The following is a 17,430-nucleotide window of genomic DNA, read 5'->3' as shown; positions in this document are numbered from 1 at the left end:
AGGGCGTACTATATGCCAGGCACTCCACTGAGTATCTTATGAATATTATCTCATTTGATTCTCACAATAACCCTGTGAGGTAGATGCTGTTATTATCCCAATTTTACAGTTGAGGAAACTCAGGCAAACAGGTTAAGTGATTTGCCCAAGGTCATAAAGCTAGTAAGTGTCTGAAGCCAGATTTTAACTCACTTCCTGACTCTAGGCCCAGCACTGTCTCCACTGCACCACCTCAGAGTTATTTTCATTTGCGGCTAATTTATTAGTCATTTGGAACAATTTTTTTTGTTATGGTTTTTGGTAGTATGCATTTCTTGTTTAGAAAACTGTATCATTTGATCACTTACCCACTGGAAAACAGCTTTTGATGAATATTTGCATCCATTCCCCCAAAATTTTGAATGTCAGGCTTCTTTCACAGATATTTCATATGATTTTTTTTCCTGTTTTTATCCTTGTATTCTAACAGGATTGATCTTCTTATTCAAAAACTTTTTAAATAATCCTTAATAAACTAAATTGTCTGTACCTTTTACAATATTTCTACCCCTTTTTGGTTAAGAATTGTCCCTGTAGCCACAGGTCTGAAATTTACCTCCTTCCATTTGCTTCTATTTTTTTATGATGTGACTTAACCTTTTGGAGTTTCCTGTATATGGTACAAGATGTTAATCTTAACCTATTTTCTGTCAAACTGCTTTCCCATTTTCCCATTAGTTCTGGTAAAAATGGAGGATACTTCCCCTAGTAATTTGTATTCTAGGTTGTATTGAACACTAGGCTTCTGTGCTTGATTACTTCTGGGTCTTGGTTTTAATATATTCTACCTATCTATATTTTTAAACTAATTTCAAAGAGTTTTATAGATTACTACTATATAATATAGTTTAATATCTGTAATATAGTTTGAGATGCCATGTTCCTTTTGTTCCTACTTTCCCCCCATTTTTTTTTGAGAATCTAGACTCTTCGGTCCTCTAAGTGAATTTAGTAATTGTTTTATCCAATTTTTTCTAGATCATAGGATCATAGTTTTAGAACTGGAAGGAACAAAATGACTAACCCCATAGTAATTTATTTGGCAAAACACTGAATCTATAAATTAATCCAGATAGTATGATCATCTTTGTTATGCTGGCTCAGTCCAGCTAAGAGCAAGACTATGTCTCCAATTACTTAAGCCCTCCTTTATTTCTGTAGTTGTATTTATATAAATCCCTAGTGTGTTTTGGTAAGTAAACACATAAACATTTTATCTGTTTTTTACTTTGAATAGAATTTTTCTATCTTGTTTTTGTTACCATTTTATGGAAATGTTAATCATTTTTCTGAATTTCTTTTGTACCCTGCTACTTTACTTCAGGTTATTAATCAGTTCAATTAGTTTTTCACTGATTTTCTGGGGTTTTCTAAGTAAATCATCACATCATCTGCAAATACGGATAAGTTTGTCCCCTCTTTGCTAATGTTCGTGCCTTTATTTTTCTTATTGTTAGAGCTAGCATGTACAAAATTATGACAAAAGGCACAGTGGATAGAGCACCAGCCCTGGATTCAGGAGGACCTGAGTTCAAATCCGACCTCAGACACATAACACTTACTAGCTATGTGACGCTGGGCAAGTCACTTAACCCCATTGCCTAGTCAAAACAAAACAAAACAAAAAACAAACAAAAAAAATTATGACAAAAGATAGTGGGAAGAGGAATTTCTTGCCTTACTCATAATGCTTATTCGAAAAGTTTCTTGTGTTTTTCCATTGCAAATAATGCTAGCTCTTGGTTTTAGATGTATATTTTTGATCATATTAAAGAAAAGTCTTTCCATGCTTTTTAGGATTTTTTACATAAATGAATGTTCCTGTTTCTAGTGATATAATCATGAGCCACACTCTCATTAATCTTCTTGCTTTTCACCTCTATTTTCTCCCAGCCAAATTATTCTTGTACTATCACTTCCCAATACAAATCTCAAACAATTGCCCTTGCATTCCTCAGATAATTCAAACTTTTACTTTTGTATAAGTAAGAAACATATTCCATTCTTCCATTTGGTCATTCATTCAGTAATCATTTCCACAGTTTCTATATACAGAACTGTCAGTGTGTTTGGGGTGAGAGGAGGAGAACAAAATGGAGATAGTAGGAAGTTTAAAGAAAGTCCATTCTCTTCCATTTTACCAGCTGTGAGATCAAGGACAAAGCACCTTGGTTTCTTCATCTATAAAATGAGATAGAGGGAGGGTATATAGAGTAAAGAACCTCCAACATTCATCCCAGCCCTGATATTCTGTGATTGAATAATAAACAAAAGACTTGGTCACAGAGGTGATAATGTTGTTGAGGAGGTACTATGCCCATAAAATGGTGACAGAGCAAGATGTAGTGAAATCATTACACGATACAAGGGAATTAGGTTCTAAAATCAGCCTAATATCAGAGTCCAGAATCAAAATTACCCTTTCACTAGAACCCCTTAAATTGCCCATAAAGTCTATATGTTATTGTAACCATCAAAGGAGATGCTGGAGGTCATGGAGGGGAGGAGAAGGAGAAAAGTGTTGAGGAAGATGGGGGAAAGTGCAGAAGCCTCCTTCAGCCAGCGTCCCAGGTCTGCCATTTTCCCTTAGCTACATTGCTCCAACATTGTCAGAAACCATTCATCTTAGAGATCTGCTGAAAATGTTGGGGAGGAGATTGGCACTGTCCACTGAGGAAGAGATGCTGAATTGAGCCACCACTTCCCTTTACTCTAGCCACAAGCCCTGCCATTCCTGTGATTTGTCCCAAATGCCGGAATCACTGGAAGCCTATGAAGGGAAGGGACAAGGTCATCATAGTGTACTGAAGACCCATTCCCTGGTAGCACTGAATGCACTATTTTCTGTATGCAGTATTTCCCTCTCTCCTCACATATAAAGCTTATACATTAAATGCAAATATAATGCTACACCTCTGTATAGCAAATGTCCATGAACTAAAGTTCCTTTTTCTTCTTGTGTCTTCCCTTATGTTTTCTTAATGCAGTTCAGTCCTGTGTGCAGCCTGCTTCTTTTAATGGCCTCTCCTATTCTCAGGAAAGACTTCTATCAGTCAGTTCATGTTTATTAGGTTCTTACAATACCCAGCCCTGTCCTAGGCACTGATGGATATGGGGGAGATAGAAGGCTTGACCTCTACCTTCTAAGAGCTCACGGTTTCTTTAGTTGGAAAGATAAAATTGGTGCACTTAAACAAAGAATAACATAAGGCAGTATGAGATTGGTTCCCTTGAGTTTACAATGTTGATGTTGTGGGGAGAGGGGTCACATGAGCTGTGTTCTTTTCAGCATTCTGACTGAGATAAACCGGTTAAAGGCAGCTTAATACCAATGGACTAGGAATGTGTGGTGCCTGTAGCTAAAACACACTCTGGGTGCTTCAAGAAACAGTATCTGAACAACTCATGACCCCATTTAAATCATCTGACTACAGGGAAAGCACCTGCTCTATGGTCAGGCCATACCAGACCACCTTGTTTATTGTTGTTGTTCATTTCTGCCCTGTCCAGCTCTTTGTGATCTCACTGGGGTTTCTTGGCATAGATACTGGAATGGTTTGCCATTCCCTTCTCCAAGATCACCTTGCTTGCCTCCAGCCAAACCCTGTCTGATGTCACCTCAGCAATCTAAGGCTCAGTGGCTGCTCAGGGAGCACAATCTGATAAAGTCACTTCTCTTTGCTGGTATTTAGTGCTTAATCCTAAGTGAAATTTTTTTCTTTATTGCATATATAACACTGGTGTCAAATAGGCTGATTTCCAGCACCTAGGTTTTTAAATAATCTTTGCTATTTTGCTGCTCTTTAATCTGTCAAATCATTTGGCCTTCCTGATAGCAGAAATGCTGTAAAACTTAGATAAACTTACTATAGAAATTAGCTCTGAGGTGCTACTGAATTCCAAGGACCTGCATCCTACAAACATACTTGCCCTTCCCCCACTGTGTCATCTGTGATTGAATATGGCTTCTGGAGAAATGGAATTTTTATGATACCAGCACAGCCATGAAGATAAGCATTTGTACTTTGGGGTAGATTAATTTGTTGGAGAGAAATATAGGTGTGGTTAATAAAACCAGGTAGGTTAGCTAGTTTATGAATTACTGTGCACATGGCTATGTATATGTCTAATATTTTTAGGGGGGAGCCAGAGTTAAAAAAATTACAAAACATTGTTCAACCATGTAAAGATATAAAAACTATTCTTAAATGAGCTGCACAGCCATAAGTCTAGCTTCTTAAGTAGCTGAGTTCAGCTAATGACAAAGAGGAATAATCATGTCCCTTTCTTCAGACTGTCCTTTATAAAATTTTTCTGGTAAGGATGCATCAGATTAGCTAGGATATATTTGCCAACTCCCTTGTAACATAACTGCTTTGTAGCTATCAATATTATTTATCTAGATGCTAATCATCTAATTTACTCTGCTTTTTTTTTAACAAAACATTAAGTTTTATATCAGATCCTATTTGCTTTTTTATTTTAAAGACTTCTTAATTATCCTCTTTGCATTGTTGGAAAATGAGAGATTGTATGGGGGGAAAAAGAATATTCTGGCCAAATTTAAGCTAACTCCTTTTTAAAAAGAAAGAAAACATAAGACAGGTTTTCTGTCCATTCGTTGGGAATACAAATGGTATCTCTTCCCCCAGCCCTTTACAAGCATGAAATTGGCTAGAGGATGGAAAGCTTAGTATTTGTACTTGATAAAAACCAAAGGAGTCCCATGTGAAGAAGAGAATTAGTGCCAACAATATCACTATACCATCTCTAAAGTTCAAATGAAGCTGCTTCCTTGAGCCTGATCCAGATTTGCACTTTATATAGGCAGATTTTCCTGTAAACAATTCCAGAGTCTTTGGTTTGCTCCTCAAATAAAGATTTCTTTTTGGTTGTGCACAGGGTGGGTTTTTCTTCTGAATGACAGAGATAATTGTGTTGGAAATAAAGTGGTCTCCTTGACACTGTGAGAATAAAACATGTGAAAGAATTTCTAATAAAAAGATCAGCCCCACCATAGGATTAGAATTACAATGAGCTCAGTTTTCATCCCTTAGAAAACTCCATGGCATTCCAGTGCTTGGGGTGGTATTCATATCCTGTCTGGGACTTTGGAGAAAGGTTATATATCTGATGGGCTGTACAATTTTTAATCATCATATATGGAAATGTGCAAGAAACTCACTTTGCCAATGGCAAGGCCTGTCTAATGAGAGGCAGCATGGTCGAAGGGAAAAAAGACTGGACTTAGATTCAGAAACCTTGGTTTCTAGTCCTAACTCTGCCATTTACTAGCTGGCATGGCATAACACAAAGAGCATTAGATTTCAATCACTCAATCAAAAAGTATTTATAAAGCACATATTATGTTTCAGGCACTGTTCTAACGTACTAGGGAATTAAATATAAAGAATGAAACAATTCTTGCCTCACTTTCTAATGGAGACAAGTACATATTTTAAAAATAGAATAAACACAAAGTGTATATGCAAGTATAAATATATGTATATACATATATATGTGTATGTATATATGCATATTGCAAAGAGGTTAAATGTAGTTGGGAGGAAGGGCAGTATCCATTGGGCAGATCAGGAAAGGTTTCCTGAAGAAGATGGTGTCTGAGCTCCAACTTGAAGAAAAAGAGCACCCCTGAGAGGTGGAGTTTAGGAATAAGTACATGCCAGGCACGGGCCAGTATAAAGGCCCCAGAACTGAATGTAGAGTGTCATAAGTGGAGAAATAGAAGGTAAATTTGACTAAACTGCAGAGTGAGCATAACGTCCAATGAGTCTGCCAAGGAAGTTGGGGCTAGGTTGTGTAGGGTTTAAAAGCTAAACAGAGGCATTTCTATTTCTTTCTAATGGCAATAAAAAGTCCCTAGAGTTGATTGAGTAGGGCAGTCCTGTGATCAGCTATGTGCTTAAAGAAAATTACTTGATCCATAATGTGTAAAATGGACTAGAGACAAGAGACTTGATGAGGTCCCAATTAGGCTGTTGCAGTAATCTAAGTAAGAGGTTATGGAGACCTGAACTAAAGATATATTTGCATGAGTGGAGAGAAGGGGTTAACTGTGAGAGATGTTGCGAAAGTAGAAATGATAAGATTTGGCAACTGATTAAATGTGGTGGGTGACAGGGAGAAATTAAGCATAATCCCAGGGTTATGAACCTGGAAGATTGAAAGGATGGTGGTGCCATAAATAGAGAAGTTTAGAAGAAAGGAGGGTTAATGGGGGAAAGATAATGAGCACAATTTTAAGCATGTCAAGTTTTAAATGTCTCTGGGATAACTAGTTTGAAATTTTTAGTCAATGTGTGATATGAGACTGAAGCTTGAGGGATGGACTGGGACTCCATATGTTGATCTGGAAGTTTTCTGCATAAATATGATAGTTAAACTATAAAGCTAATAAGGTTACTGAGAGATTATAGAGGGAGAAAAGAAGACCCAGTACAGAACCTTGGGGAACATTCACAGTTAGGAAGATTGATGGGAACAAAAAGCCAGCAAAGGAGACTGAGAAAGAATGGTCAGACTGGTAGAGGGGCCCCAGGAGTGAGTAGTATCACAAAAACTGAAAAACTATTCAGAGGGGAGGGTGGTCAACAGTGTCAAATGCAGCAGATCAAGAAGGATTAGGAATGAGAAAAGAACATCAGATTAGGCAAATGAGACATCATTAGTAATTTTGAAGAGAACAGTTTCACTTGAATGATGACGTCAAAAGCCCATATTGCAAAGGCCTGAAGAATGAGTGAGAAGAAAGTGGAGATTGCCAGTGTGGACAGCTTTTTCTTCTTTTTAAAATATATTTTTATATTGGGAAAAGGACCCACATGTACAAAAATATTCATAGCAGCTCTTTTTGTGGTGGCAAAGAATTGGAAATTGAGAGGATGCCCATCAATTGGGGAATGGCTGAGCAAGTTGTGGTATATGAATGTAATGGAATACTATTGTGCTATAAGAAATGATGAACAGGCTGACTTCAGAAAAACATGGAAAGACTTACATGGTCTGATGCTAAGTGAAGTGAGCAGAACCAAGAAGACTTTGTACACAATAACAGCCACATTATGTGATGACTAATATTGTTAAACTGAACCCTTCTCAGCATTACAAGGATCTAAGACATCTCCAGAGGCCTTGGGATGGAAAATGCTGTCCACATCCAAAGAAAGAACTATGGAAGTCGAATTGCTATCACTTATTTTTACCTTCTGTTGAGTTTTGTTTCATCTTTCTGATGGTTCCTCCTATTGGTTTTAATTTTTACTTACAACTTCACTAATGTGAAAATATGTTTAATAGGAATGTAAATGTAAAGCCTATATCAGATTGTGTGCCCTCTTGGGGAGGGTGGGGGGGAGGAAGGGGGAGAAAAATTTTCAACTCAAAAGCATATGGAAGTGATTGTTGATAAATCAAAATAAATTAATAATATTTAAAAAAATTGGAGTGGAAAAAAAATATTTTTATTTATTTAATTTAATATTTCCCAATTATATGTAAAAGAATTTTAAGCTTCATTTTTTTAAACTTTTGAGTTCCAAATTCTCTTCCCATCCCTTCCCTGCCCCTTGAGGAGGCAAGCAATACTTATATCAGTTATGCGTGTGAAGCCAGGCAAAACACATTTTTATATTAGCTATGTTGCAAAAGAAAATATACACACAGAGTCATACACAGCCCCTGTGTATATCCTACAGCTGTCCTCAAACAGACCCACCTGACTTTGAAGGGATGGGAAGAGTCTGGGTGGAGAGGTTGGATACAATTGCATCTGAGCCCACTGACAAGGGGAGCAGCAAAGGTCAGTTAAATACATTAGGAACCTGGAAATAGTGGCTGGGCCCCTTTCTCAAGCAACAGGGATAACAAAGAAGTTCAAATCCCTGACCTCTGGAAATTTAGAGTCTAGTTCTGGAGATAAGACTTGGTACACAAAATAATGTTTTCTTTTTTAAAAAAGTATACTATAGTGTGCATTCAGAGTTTACCAGTTCTTTCTTTCTGGAGGTGGATAGCATTTTTCATTATGGGTCCTTTGGAATTAGGCAGCTTTTTCAACAAGTTTTGCTGAGAAAGGGCCCTCATATTTGAGGGGAGTAGGAAAGAAACCAATTAATAGGAAGAAGTTGAAGACTCAAGAGAAAATGGGGATTATTGAGGATATAGTCTGCTGGATGGGAAGGGACGAAAGAAGATCAGGTTCATGTGTAAAGGCGTAGCCGTGGCATGAAGGATCATGAAGTCTTTGTCAAAGACTGAAGAAAAAAAAGAGAAAGTGGAAGGTAGTGGCACTGGAGATGAAGATAATGGGAAAAGAGGGAGATTGTGACAAATAGCCTTGATTTTTTTCAGTAAAATAAGAGACAAGGTCCTCAGGTAAGGAAGTGGGGGTGGGGTGGAAGAATCTTGAAGAGGGAAGAAAGGGTTTGGAATAGTTTCTGTGAGGAGTTATGGAATCAATTAGGAATGAATAAAAAGAATGCCTTGCTTCAGTGAGGGCCTAGACCAGGTTGGAAAACACAAATTTAAAGTATACCCAGTCAGCATGGTTGTGAAACTTTTTTCTAGCTTCATTCAACAATTCATGAATAGAAACAAATGAGGCAAATGATGGGGGTAATAAAGGGCTGAGAGTTGGCAAGAGAAGAGTGATGATAGGACAAAGGAGCAAGGAATTCAAGAGCAGATGATAGGGTAAGGTTGAAATTATTCACTATTGAGTTAAGGATATCTGGTTTGAATATGTCCAGTGGCAATATGTGATGTGAGATTGAAGCTTGGGGGAGGGGGAGGAATGGAAGGAGGGGAGAGTGAAACTAGAGCAAAAGTAATGACCTGAGAAAGTACAGAAAGGTAGAGGAAATGGGAGTTTGGATGGGGGCAAATTTCAGGTATAAGTGGGGTAAAGCACAGGGAGAGGGAGGAGGAGAGAAGAATGAGGGCAGATAGGGAATGTCGAAGTTTCTAGTTACAGAAGTGCAAATGCTTCTGAGTGATGGCAAGTTCTAGTGTATTACCATCCTTATGTGTTGTAAAGTGGAATAAAGGAGTAGTGCTTGAGGAGGTGGAAGAAATTGGAGGCGCAGGAGTTTGAAGAAGTATCAACATGACTGTTATTCTTACATAGGGACAGGAGTTGGGAAGAAGAGGAATATTGTGAGCTGGGCTCATAACTCTTTGGGAAAGAGGAGGGGCATGACTTGAGGGTCACATCAGTGTAGTATACTACAGCTACCATATTCTGATTAGATGATGTTCAGCTGAAGAGCATAAGAATGAGAGGATATGGGGGGAGGGGGACGAGAGATACTATACACTTAAAAGTCTGTTGCTCAGAAAACTCTTTTGTGTATCTTAAAGCACTGTGTAATAAGATCTTAAAGTTATAGTTGGAAGGGACCTGAAAAACAGACCATCTACTCTAACTCCTTCACTTTACAGATTAGAAAACAGAGGCCCAGAGAAATAAAGTGACTTGCTCAAAGTCATACATGTAGTAAGGAGGTGTGAGTTATTGTTATGAATGTTGTTCCCTAACCCAGAGTCAGTAGCCTTTTAAGAGAGAAAGGTCATCTTTTATGATCTTAAAATTTTCTGTTGAGACACATGATGTCTGAAACTTTACATTCACCATATGTTTCTTGATTTATACATTTTCATTATTTCGTGCAAGTTGGTATACAGCAATAGGAAGGCCAAGTTCTTATTATTCCCTCAGAAGACCTTTATAATACACATGTATAGCCTAGGAGGGTTAGAGGGAACACCCTAAATACCTCCCATAGCATTCTGTCATTTGCACATTAGAAGTCCAGATTTGCCTTGGAAGGTAGGAAAAACCTTGGAAGAAAGTAAGGGGCAGATAGGGGAGTAGGGGTGGAAGGATACAGGATTATAGTAGTAGTAAGTGAGGCAAAAGTTGCTAAATAGGAACAATGACTAAGGAAAGAAAGCCCCAATGGGGGCTCTGTGCTCTAGGAAGAGTGTGTAGGAAACAGGAGAGTCTGCACCTATTCCTAATGCATAATGTGTATTAATGAGAAGAATCAACACAGAGAAAGATTCTTTGATTTATTTTGAATGAGGGTTCTAGATATGTATTTAAAAAGTTCCATGAACTACTAGTTATTAGCCCCTATCCTAACCCAACATTGATGTGTGGATACAAACCAATCCTCCAACCTCCCTACAGCCACTATTTCCAGGTTCCTAATGTATTTAACTGACCTTTGCTGCTCCCCTTGCCAGTGGGCTCAGATGCAATTGTATCCAACCTCTCCACCCAGACTCTTCCCACCCCTTCAAAGTCAGGTGGGTCTGTTTGAGGACAGCTGTAGGATATACACAGGGGCTGTGTAAAACTCTATTCTATATGCCTTTCCTGAGAGAAGGTAGCAGTGGCCAACAGTGGGCACATATTAAACTGGGGGCTCTTTCTCTTCTTATTTTTACCTCTTCTCCTGGTTATTCCTCTCTGTCTCCTCCTATACCCCTAACTCTTTTCCACACATAATCTTTCAAAGACCCATATCCCTATGGCCTTCTTTACTATTGTCATTCATTTTCAGTAATTCTCCTAAGAAATATTTGCTAGGCCCCTTTCTCAAGCAACAGGGATAACAAAGAAGTTCAAATCCCTGACCTCTGGAAATTTAGAGTCTAGTTCTGGAGGTAAGACTTGGTACACAAATAATTATAATAAAAGGCAGCATATACTAAGGGCTCTAAGTGTAGCTCATAGTATTATTGGAGTTCTGTGGGTTAAGGGAAAGCTTCGTAGAGGAGGTAGCCACATTTGAGTTGCATCTTGAAGGATGGGTCAGGTAAGATTTTCAACAGCATAAAATTTAGGGAAAGGAAAGGACATTCCATGAGAATGAGAAATAGAGGATAACATGAACCAAGATATGAAAGTGAAAAAGGACAAGGTATGTTAAAGAAATGACCAAAAGTCCAGTTTCATTAGAGCATAGGATCAGGAAGTATAGGGGAATGTTTGAAAAGAAAACTGAAGAAAATGGGATGTAATCAAATTACAAAAGGTATTGACTACTAGGCTGAATTGTACATAGGAAATAACAGCATCTAGGGACTGGTTGATTACCTAATTGATTTTCCAAGATTATCACTTCTTCTTACTGCCTCTTTTTCACTGATTTCATTCATTCTACATTTATTTCTTGATAACCATCAATATACAAAGTACAGAATAAGCACTCACTTTTTGTTCACTAACAAAGATTTGGTGGAGGAAGAAGCTACAGCTATTAGCCAAAATGAGGCTTTTTTGGAGTCTAAAAACCCTATTATGACATACAGTAAGAGGAGATTGGTGTATGATTCACAGCCATTCTACTCTGGGGGTGAATATAGCCTGTCCTTAAATTAGAGGCTAAGAGGGTTGTGTAATTGACCGAGACATGACCTCCAAGCTGTATGGTCTTTTGACTTCAGTCAACTCTCCCTTGATGAGATTGCTGGACAGAAAAATGGTGTCTCCCCTTTAGTTTCTTTCTGTATTCAGATTAAGTTGCTCAGTGTTTGAAATCTCTGAGGCAAAAAGGGGATATTCTGGTATTCAGAAGGAAAAAACTCAGAAAGGCTTTTAAAGCCTTTTTTGTTTCTTTACTTTCACACAGTTGCTCCTCTGCCCATCTCCCCAGTACGTGAGCCAGATCTTGCGCAAAGCAGCCCATCTTTCTCTGGAAGGAGAGTTTGCCTATTCTAATGATTTGGGCATTTGTATGTGTTTTTTCCTCACAGGTACAATACCACCCTGCTGGACTTGGTCCATTCCTTGAGTCCCAGCTCTGCTCCTAGACCACGGCCACCTCTCTTAAGGGAAGCTTTTGCCTGGAATCAGAGCCCAGTCCAGGTCTGCCCCCGAAAGCTAACCCAGGCCTCAAGGGCATGTGGGCCATATGAAGAGCTGGAAGAGAGTCGGATCCTAGAAGACATTTTCTTCATTTGATGCTGAAGCATGAGCTACAGGATTTCCACAAGAATTAGGATTTTATGTCCCTGTCTCTGCAATGGATTTATTTCTCCACAAAATCAATTTAAATTATTTGATTGAAAAGTAACTGTGTCACTCCTTTCATAGGGATCTATTTCACTAGCACCCTGTTAAATTTGGAACTGAGAGATCATGCTGGTAATCTAAGGTTTGGTCAGTCTAATCAAAATGTGTTATATTTTAAAAATAGTCTTTCATGTGCTGAGCAGTGATTAGAAAATTAACATAAGACATTTTTTCTTCATCTCAGAATCCATTGTCTGTCCAGCCTCATTTCCAGAGCATATTTCTTTCTCTGTCTTCTGTACACAAGGAGAAAGTTGGTTTTTGTTCAAATATCATTCTTTAATTAAAAAGCAGCGTTTTTGTAACACAGGCTATTCTAAAAGGACAGGCTCTTTCACACTCTCTGTTTCTTTCATCACCAGCTGGTTTCCACATTTAGTCTTTCAATTCTGAAGCTGAGTTTTTTAAGCCTCAGTATAGAAGGGTTCTTTTTCTTATTCCCAGCAACACTAATGGACAGGCCCTAAGGAAGCTCAGCAGGGAATAGCCTGTAAATGTCTGCTATCTGGCAAGAGGGGCTCATAGGAATAAATGAGGAAAGAATACAAGTCAGTCCTCTGAACTACACCATAATATATGAATGGATACTATAGAAACCTAGAAGCATTGGATGTTTGCCTCTGAATGCAGGGGGGAAATCCAAAGAGGAAATAAACCTGAACCAATTTTCCTACCAGTTTACACTATTTGGTGGTCACCACCATTTCCCATAGGCAATGAGACTAATCTCTATATATTTTTTAAACTGGAAGTCTCCAGGGTACAGTCTCCCCACCAGCATTTAATTATGTACATAGAATCTGTTTGAGCTCAACCATATGTTCTGTTATATGCTTCATGCATTTGTGTAAGAGAAGATGATGTATGAGTAGAAAAATGGCAGCAGAGTTCTAAAGGCTGAATGGCTCCATCTCTCCCTGTTGTAAGGTTAGCATTTCTGTGGCCCCCAAAACTATGGACATCAGTGATGGGGAAGTGCAAATATTACATTGTAGGGACTTGAATCCCTACCAGGTATCCTAGGGACCTATTTACCAGGCTTACCTCTGTACCAGACAGAGACCTCTTATACTTCTAACTCTGCCTTTCATCTGCCCCAAAGTTGAGCTGAGATCAAGCCTCTGTAGATCAGCATTGGCAGCTAAAATTAAGCTTGCCAGCTATGCAGAGGTCTTACTGTGACAATAGTTCCAGATTTATAAAACTGCTTGTTGTAAGGACCTCCCTGGATTCTTGGATTAAATTTGCCCTGTTCTGCTGTACTGTGGATCTGAAATTTTTGGAACTAGGCAGACCTAAGTGATTTGATTATTAGTTTGAGCCCAAAGCTATTCTGTGTGAATTTGTCCCTTCTGATTGGACCCCCGGGCTTTGTCTCATTGCTTTATGCTTTGGAGAAGTGAGAAGAGAAAATTTTATTTCTTCCATATTTTTTCATGTGCACTAAATTTGTAGTTATCTCCAGAATTTCCTCTTCTCTCTCCCTGCCACCGGAACTTTATCCTTAGATGTAGCTGTTCACTTGAAAGGTTGAAAACTTGCTTTCGATTGCAGAATAAAAGGTCACTTCCGTGAAGGAAACCAAACCAGTCCTATTCTTCTTTAGGTATAGATAATGGGGGAAGGAGGGAGGGAGCATGCAAAGAGGGAAAGGGTAGAGAGGAAAGGGGAAATCTAGGCAAGTTTTGAATTTCTACGAGGTCTTGGAGATTTGGACCATTTTTTCAATGTGAAAGGAACTGAAATATGAGTAACAAGCCAAAGCCAATTCTTTTCAGTAAAAGCAGTAGGCCTCTTTGGCATCCTTAGCCACCTCGCCCTCAGTAGCCCGTGTGGCTCACTGGCGGTGGATAAACTCCCTTCTCCTGGATTAGCTGTGCTTCACAGGGATACTAAGTCTACCCCCCAGAAAACCCAGCTTGACAGGGCTTTCACAAAGGTGACCAAATTGATGAACCCTCTTCCTCCTTAGTTCAGTGGTCTTTCTACACTCTTCAGTAAGCCCCAAATTCAGGAAACCTGGCAGTCTTTGAAAGAACCACATTACAAGGTCTCAACCAAACACTTATCTTGTTTCACTCGGTTACTACAGCTTTAATTGCCTCTTTTATTAGCTAATAAATGGACCATTTGGAAGAGCAAAGTTTGGTTTCCAGGAGTGCCTTTACCCCTACATGTCCTTTTCCATAAGCCAGCCCCCCTTGGTTGTTCCTTGTTATTTTGTGAGTGTTGGTGTTGAATTCCTTGTGGGGAAGGGCATATGTGTATATATGAATAATCCAACTTGTTCATTACCATTGAATGGTGGGTTTTTGTGTTTTAATCTGTATTTTAGGCTGATAAAAAAGTAAATATATATATGTGTGCATGCACACACACATTGATATATGGAGGTAAAGAAATTGTTGGAGCTTTGAGACCTAAGCCTGCCTGTAGAATGTCCCAGTTGTTAAGTGACCATTTCTGGACTTTTAATTATAAAGTAGAAAATAGTCCATCTCACTCCCTACCTCCGTCCCTTGCACACACACCCATGTCATCCTATCCCTTCCAGTTGGAATCCACCCTGATGGTGCTATGTAGGAGCATTCCTCAACCAAGCTTCAAGTCCTATCTCACAGAAGCATTTGGGCACAGAGAGAGCCCAAGTCAGGGGCATGTATGCAGTTATAACTTTGCTTTCCTTTCTACCCCATAGGGCTAGGAAGAAAAAGTAATCAGTGTTTATAAGATAGAAAAGAACCAAATAAATCTTTAAGGAATTATTTTCAAAGTAATTTCAAGACTTGGTGTTAAAAGCCCAAAATCAACAATTAAAAACAGTCTTCCGCCAGGTACCTTTTCAGAAGAACTTTTTACACACAGTACCTACCTATGGTTGGCTGGTTCAGAGTACCCCTAGCTGTCATGGAATGAGGGGCAGCACTTGTACCCCTTCCTCAAAGATTGTTCTTAACACTTACCTCCTCATCCAATTCTGTGGCAACTACTGGGAAATCTGTTGGATGGCAGGGGGATTCATGGGGCCTCTGGTTATGTCTAGTCTGTGGTGACCAGAGAGGTCTCCCATCACCCCTTTCAGCTTCGTGCATGGTATTTTTCAATGTGGGTAAATGGTTATATACATATGAAGTTTTAAAGTTAATAAATTATTTGGCTTGTTTTCCTCTATATGATTCTAGTATTGGCTTATCCATATATCGCTTTTATCGAAGACAGGCCTGCTTTGAAAGCAAAAGCAAACATAGAACTCTTCAGGTCACTGATACAGCTTTCCTAAAGCTTATTTTCCTAGCCTGAGCACCAGTTTAGTCTCTGTGTAGACACTAGGCCCCTTCCAGATGGATTAGAAGCAGGGGTGAAATAATGAGATATTCTGGTCCATTATTTCAACTTAAAGGAGCTTCACAGAAGAATTAAATTATTCAATCCATGCTAAAAGCAGTAAGTCTCTCTATTTTATATGATTTCAAAGAGATTCCTAAAGGAGCACAGAGAGGAAAGATGGGGCAGTAAGGTGAAAATGTTGGGGAAGAATCCATGGTTTATATCATATACTTCATCTCTTCCCCAATTGACTTGAATGGTCAGAACTGACACAATGGCTAAATTTAATAATTCAACTCAGAAACAGTTGTGCAAGTATCAGGAGGAAGACCTTCAAATGCAAAGGAAGGGACATTCAAATAATGCAAGACTATTCTGCACCCACTAGGAAAAGGAGAAGGGAGTGGAATAATGTGTTCCAAAGAGCAGTGGAGTTCAGGAAGCAGCCCAGGGTGATCTAGCCATACAGGACCAAAGATGGACATTCAATAATAAAAAGTTTGAAACATTTTTTTAGAAAAAAAAACCCAGAAATAAAGAGATTATTCAAACACCACAAACAACAGAAATGCAGGATGAGTAAATAAATGCAGCAGCCAAGGACAGCAACAGCAACAGAGTGACAATGAAGAGACCAGTAAGAGACTTCTTTCTGAGTGTCACAAGGAGACAGTAGGGGTAGCAGCGAAGAGGCAGATGGGGTATCATGGACAGAGCCTGATGACACTCTGCCTACAGGTGAATCAGTGCATGTTTGTGGAACTACATTACAACATGAGGAGGTAAAGTAGGGGGATAGAGAGGAGTGATTGATGTGCTTGGGTCAAATCAAGGATTAGCCATGAGGGGGAAATGACCTTTGGTCTCAGAAAGAGAAGAGCCTGCAAGGGAGTACATTAGGAGAAAGGGGAGAATTGAAAAGGAGGGGAGAAACAAGGAGGCCTTACTTTGGAGGTGGGAGAACATTCCACTAATGAATCCTGTTATAAGTGAAAAGAGATGGTCAGTAAAGGGAGATGGGGAGTTGAAATGCCTGGGGGCAGGAGGTTGGTACCTGGAGGAGTTGGAGAGCATGGGCATGGAGATTTTCAGGCAAACGTAGAAAAAAAAGATCAACAAGAGGCTATAGATCAGTGGTGGGCTGCATAATTAGGGATCTGGGGAAAAAGGGGCTCTCCCATGGATCAGTTTCTTCCCCAACACCTGCAATAATTGGCATTCTTCTGGGAGTCAGGCACAATGGAACGGGGGAATCCATAGGGTGTCAAAAAGTGCATATAATATAGAGCCTAAATGGATAACATGGAAGCTTTGACTGCATGAAGAGTACAGAGAAAAGAGAGAGACCAGATAATTATAGGGGTCATGAATCAGAAAATAAGGTTCTAGAGAAAATAGAAGCATGATGAAGAGAGTGAGAGAAGTCCCTTTTGGAAAGGGGCACAAAAACTTTAAAAACTAATGAACAGGAATAGCTAAAGGTGTAAAAAAAGGGGGACTCTACTTGATTGAGAGGAAAAAAGTAGGGTAAGAAAATGTAACTAGATAAAAGGAGAGAAAAAGCAACCAATAAACAATACCTTAAAGGGAAAGGAGCATCAAATGAGAATGTGAGGTTGAGGGGCAGAAAGCCAGTGGGAACAGGCCTGCCTAATAAAGGAATAATAATAAATAAGGAATATAATACTGCATTTGTAGTAGAAGAGAAACCTGAAACTGAAAAGCTTGTGCACAAACAACATTTGCACAAACAACATTAATGCATCTAGGATAAAAAAGGAAGTGGTTGAAATAGGGTGGTTGAATAGTTGTTTTAAATTTCTCTGATAAGGGTTTGGTGTCCAGTTCATAGATAGATAGATAGATAGATAGATAGATAGATAGATAGATAGATAGATAGATAGATAGATAGATATGTGTGTGTATCTAGATATAGATCTGTATATATGTATCCATTCCCCAAC

General features: G+C 39.0%; 1 protein-coding gene across 5 annotated transcripts in view; it reads left to right on the top strand.

Annotated features, from left to right (window-relative positions):
- The window catches only part of KIAA1328 (KIAA1328 ortholog), a 495,571-nt gene extending 480,261 nt beyond the window's left edge, over window positions 1-15,310 (top strand). For all 5 annotated transcript variants that reach the window (XM_020985706.2, XM_020985705.2, XM_020985707.1 and 2 more), the window contains one exon: window positions 11,821-15,310. In XM_020985706.2, the coding sequence (XP_020841365.1) occupies window positions 11,821-12,028 (208 nt within the window). In that variant the 3' untranslated portion in view covers window positions 12,029-15,310. The remainder of the gene's footprint in view (window positions 1-11,820) is intronic.
- Window positions 15,311-17,430: the final 2,120 nt, after the last annotated feature.

Source organism: Phascolarctos cinereus, unplaced genomic scaffold, assembly GCF_003287225.1.
Source record: "Phascolarctos cinereus isolate Bilbo 61053 unplaced genomic scaffold, phaCin_HiC Scaffold_4;HRSCAF=312, whole genome shotgun sequence".
Taxonomy (NCBI): domain Eukaryota; kingdom Metazoa; phylum Chordata; class Mammalia; order Diprotodontia; family Phascolarctidae; genus Phascolarctos; species Phascolarctos cinereus.
Note: the sequence above shows the minus strand (reverse complement) of the source record. Positions and strands in the feature narration are given on the sequence as shown.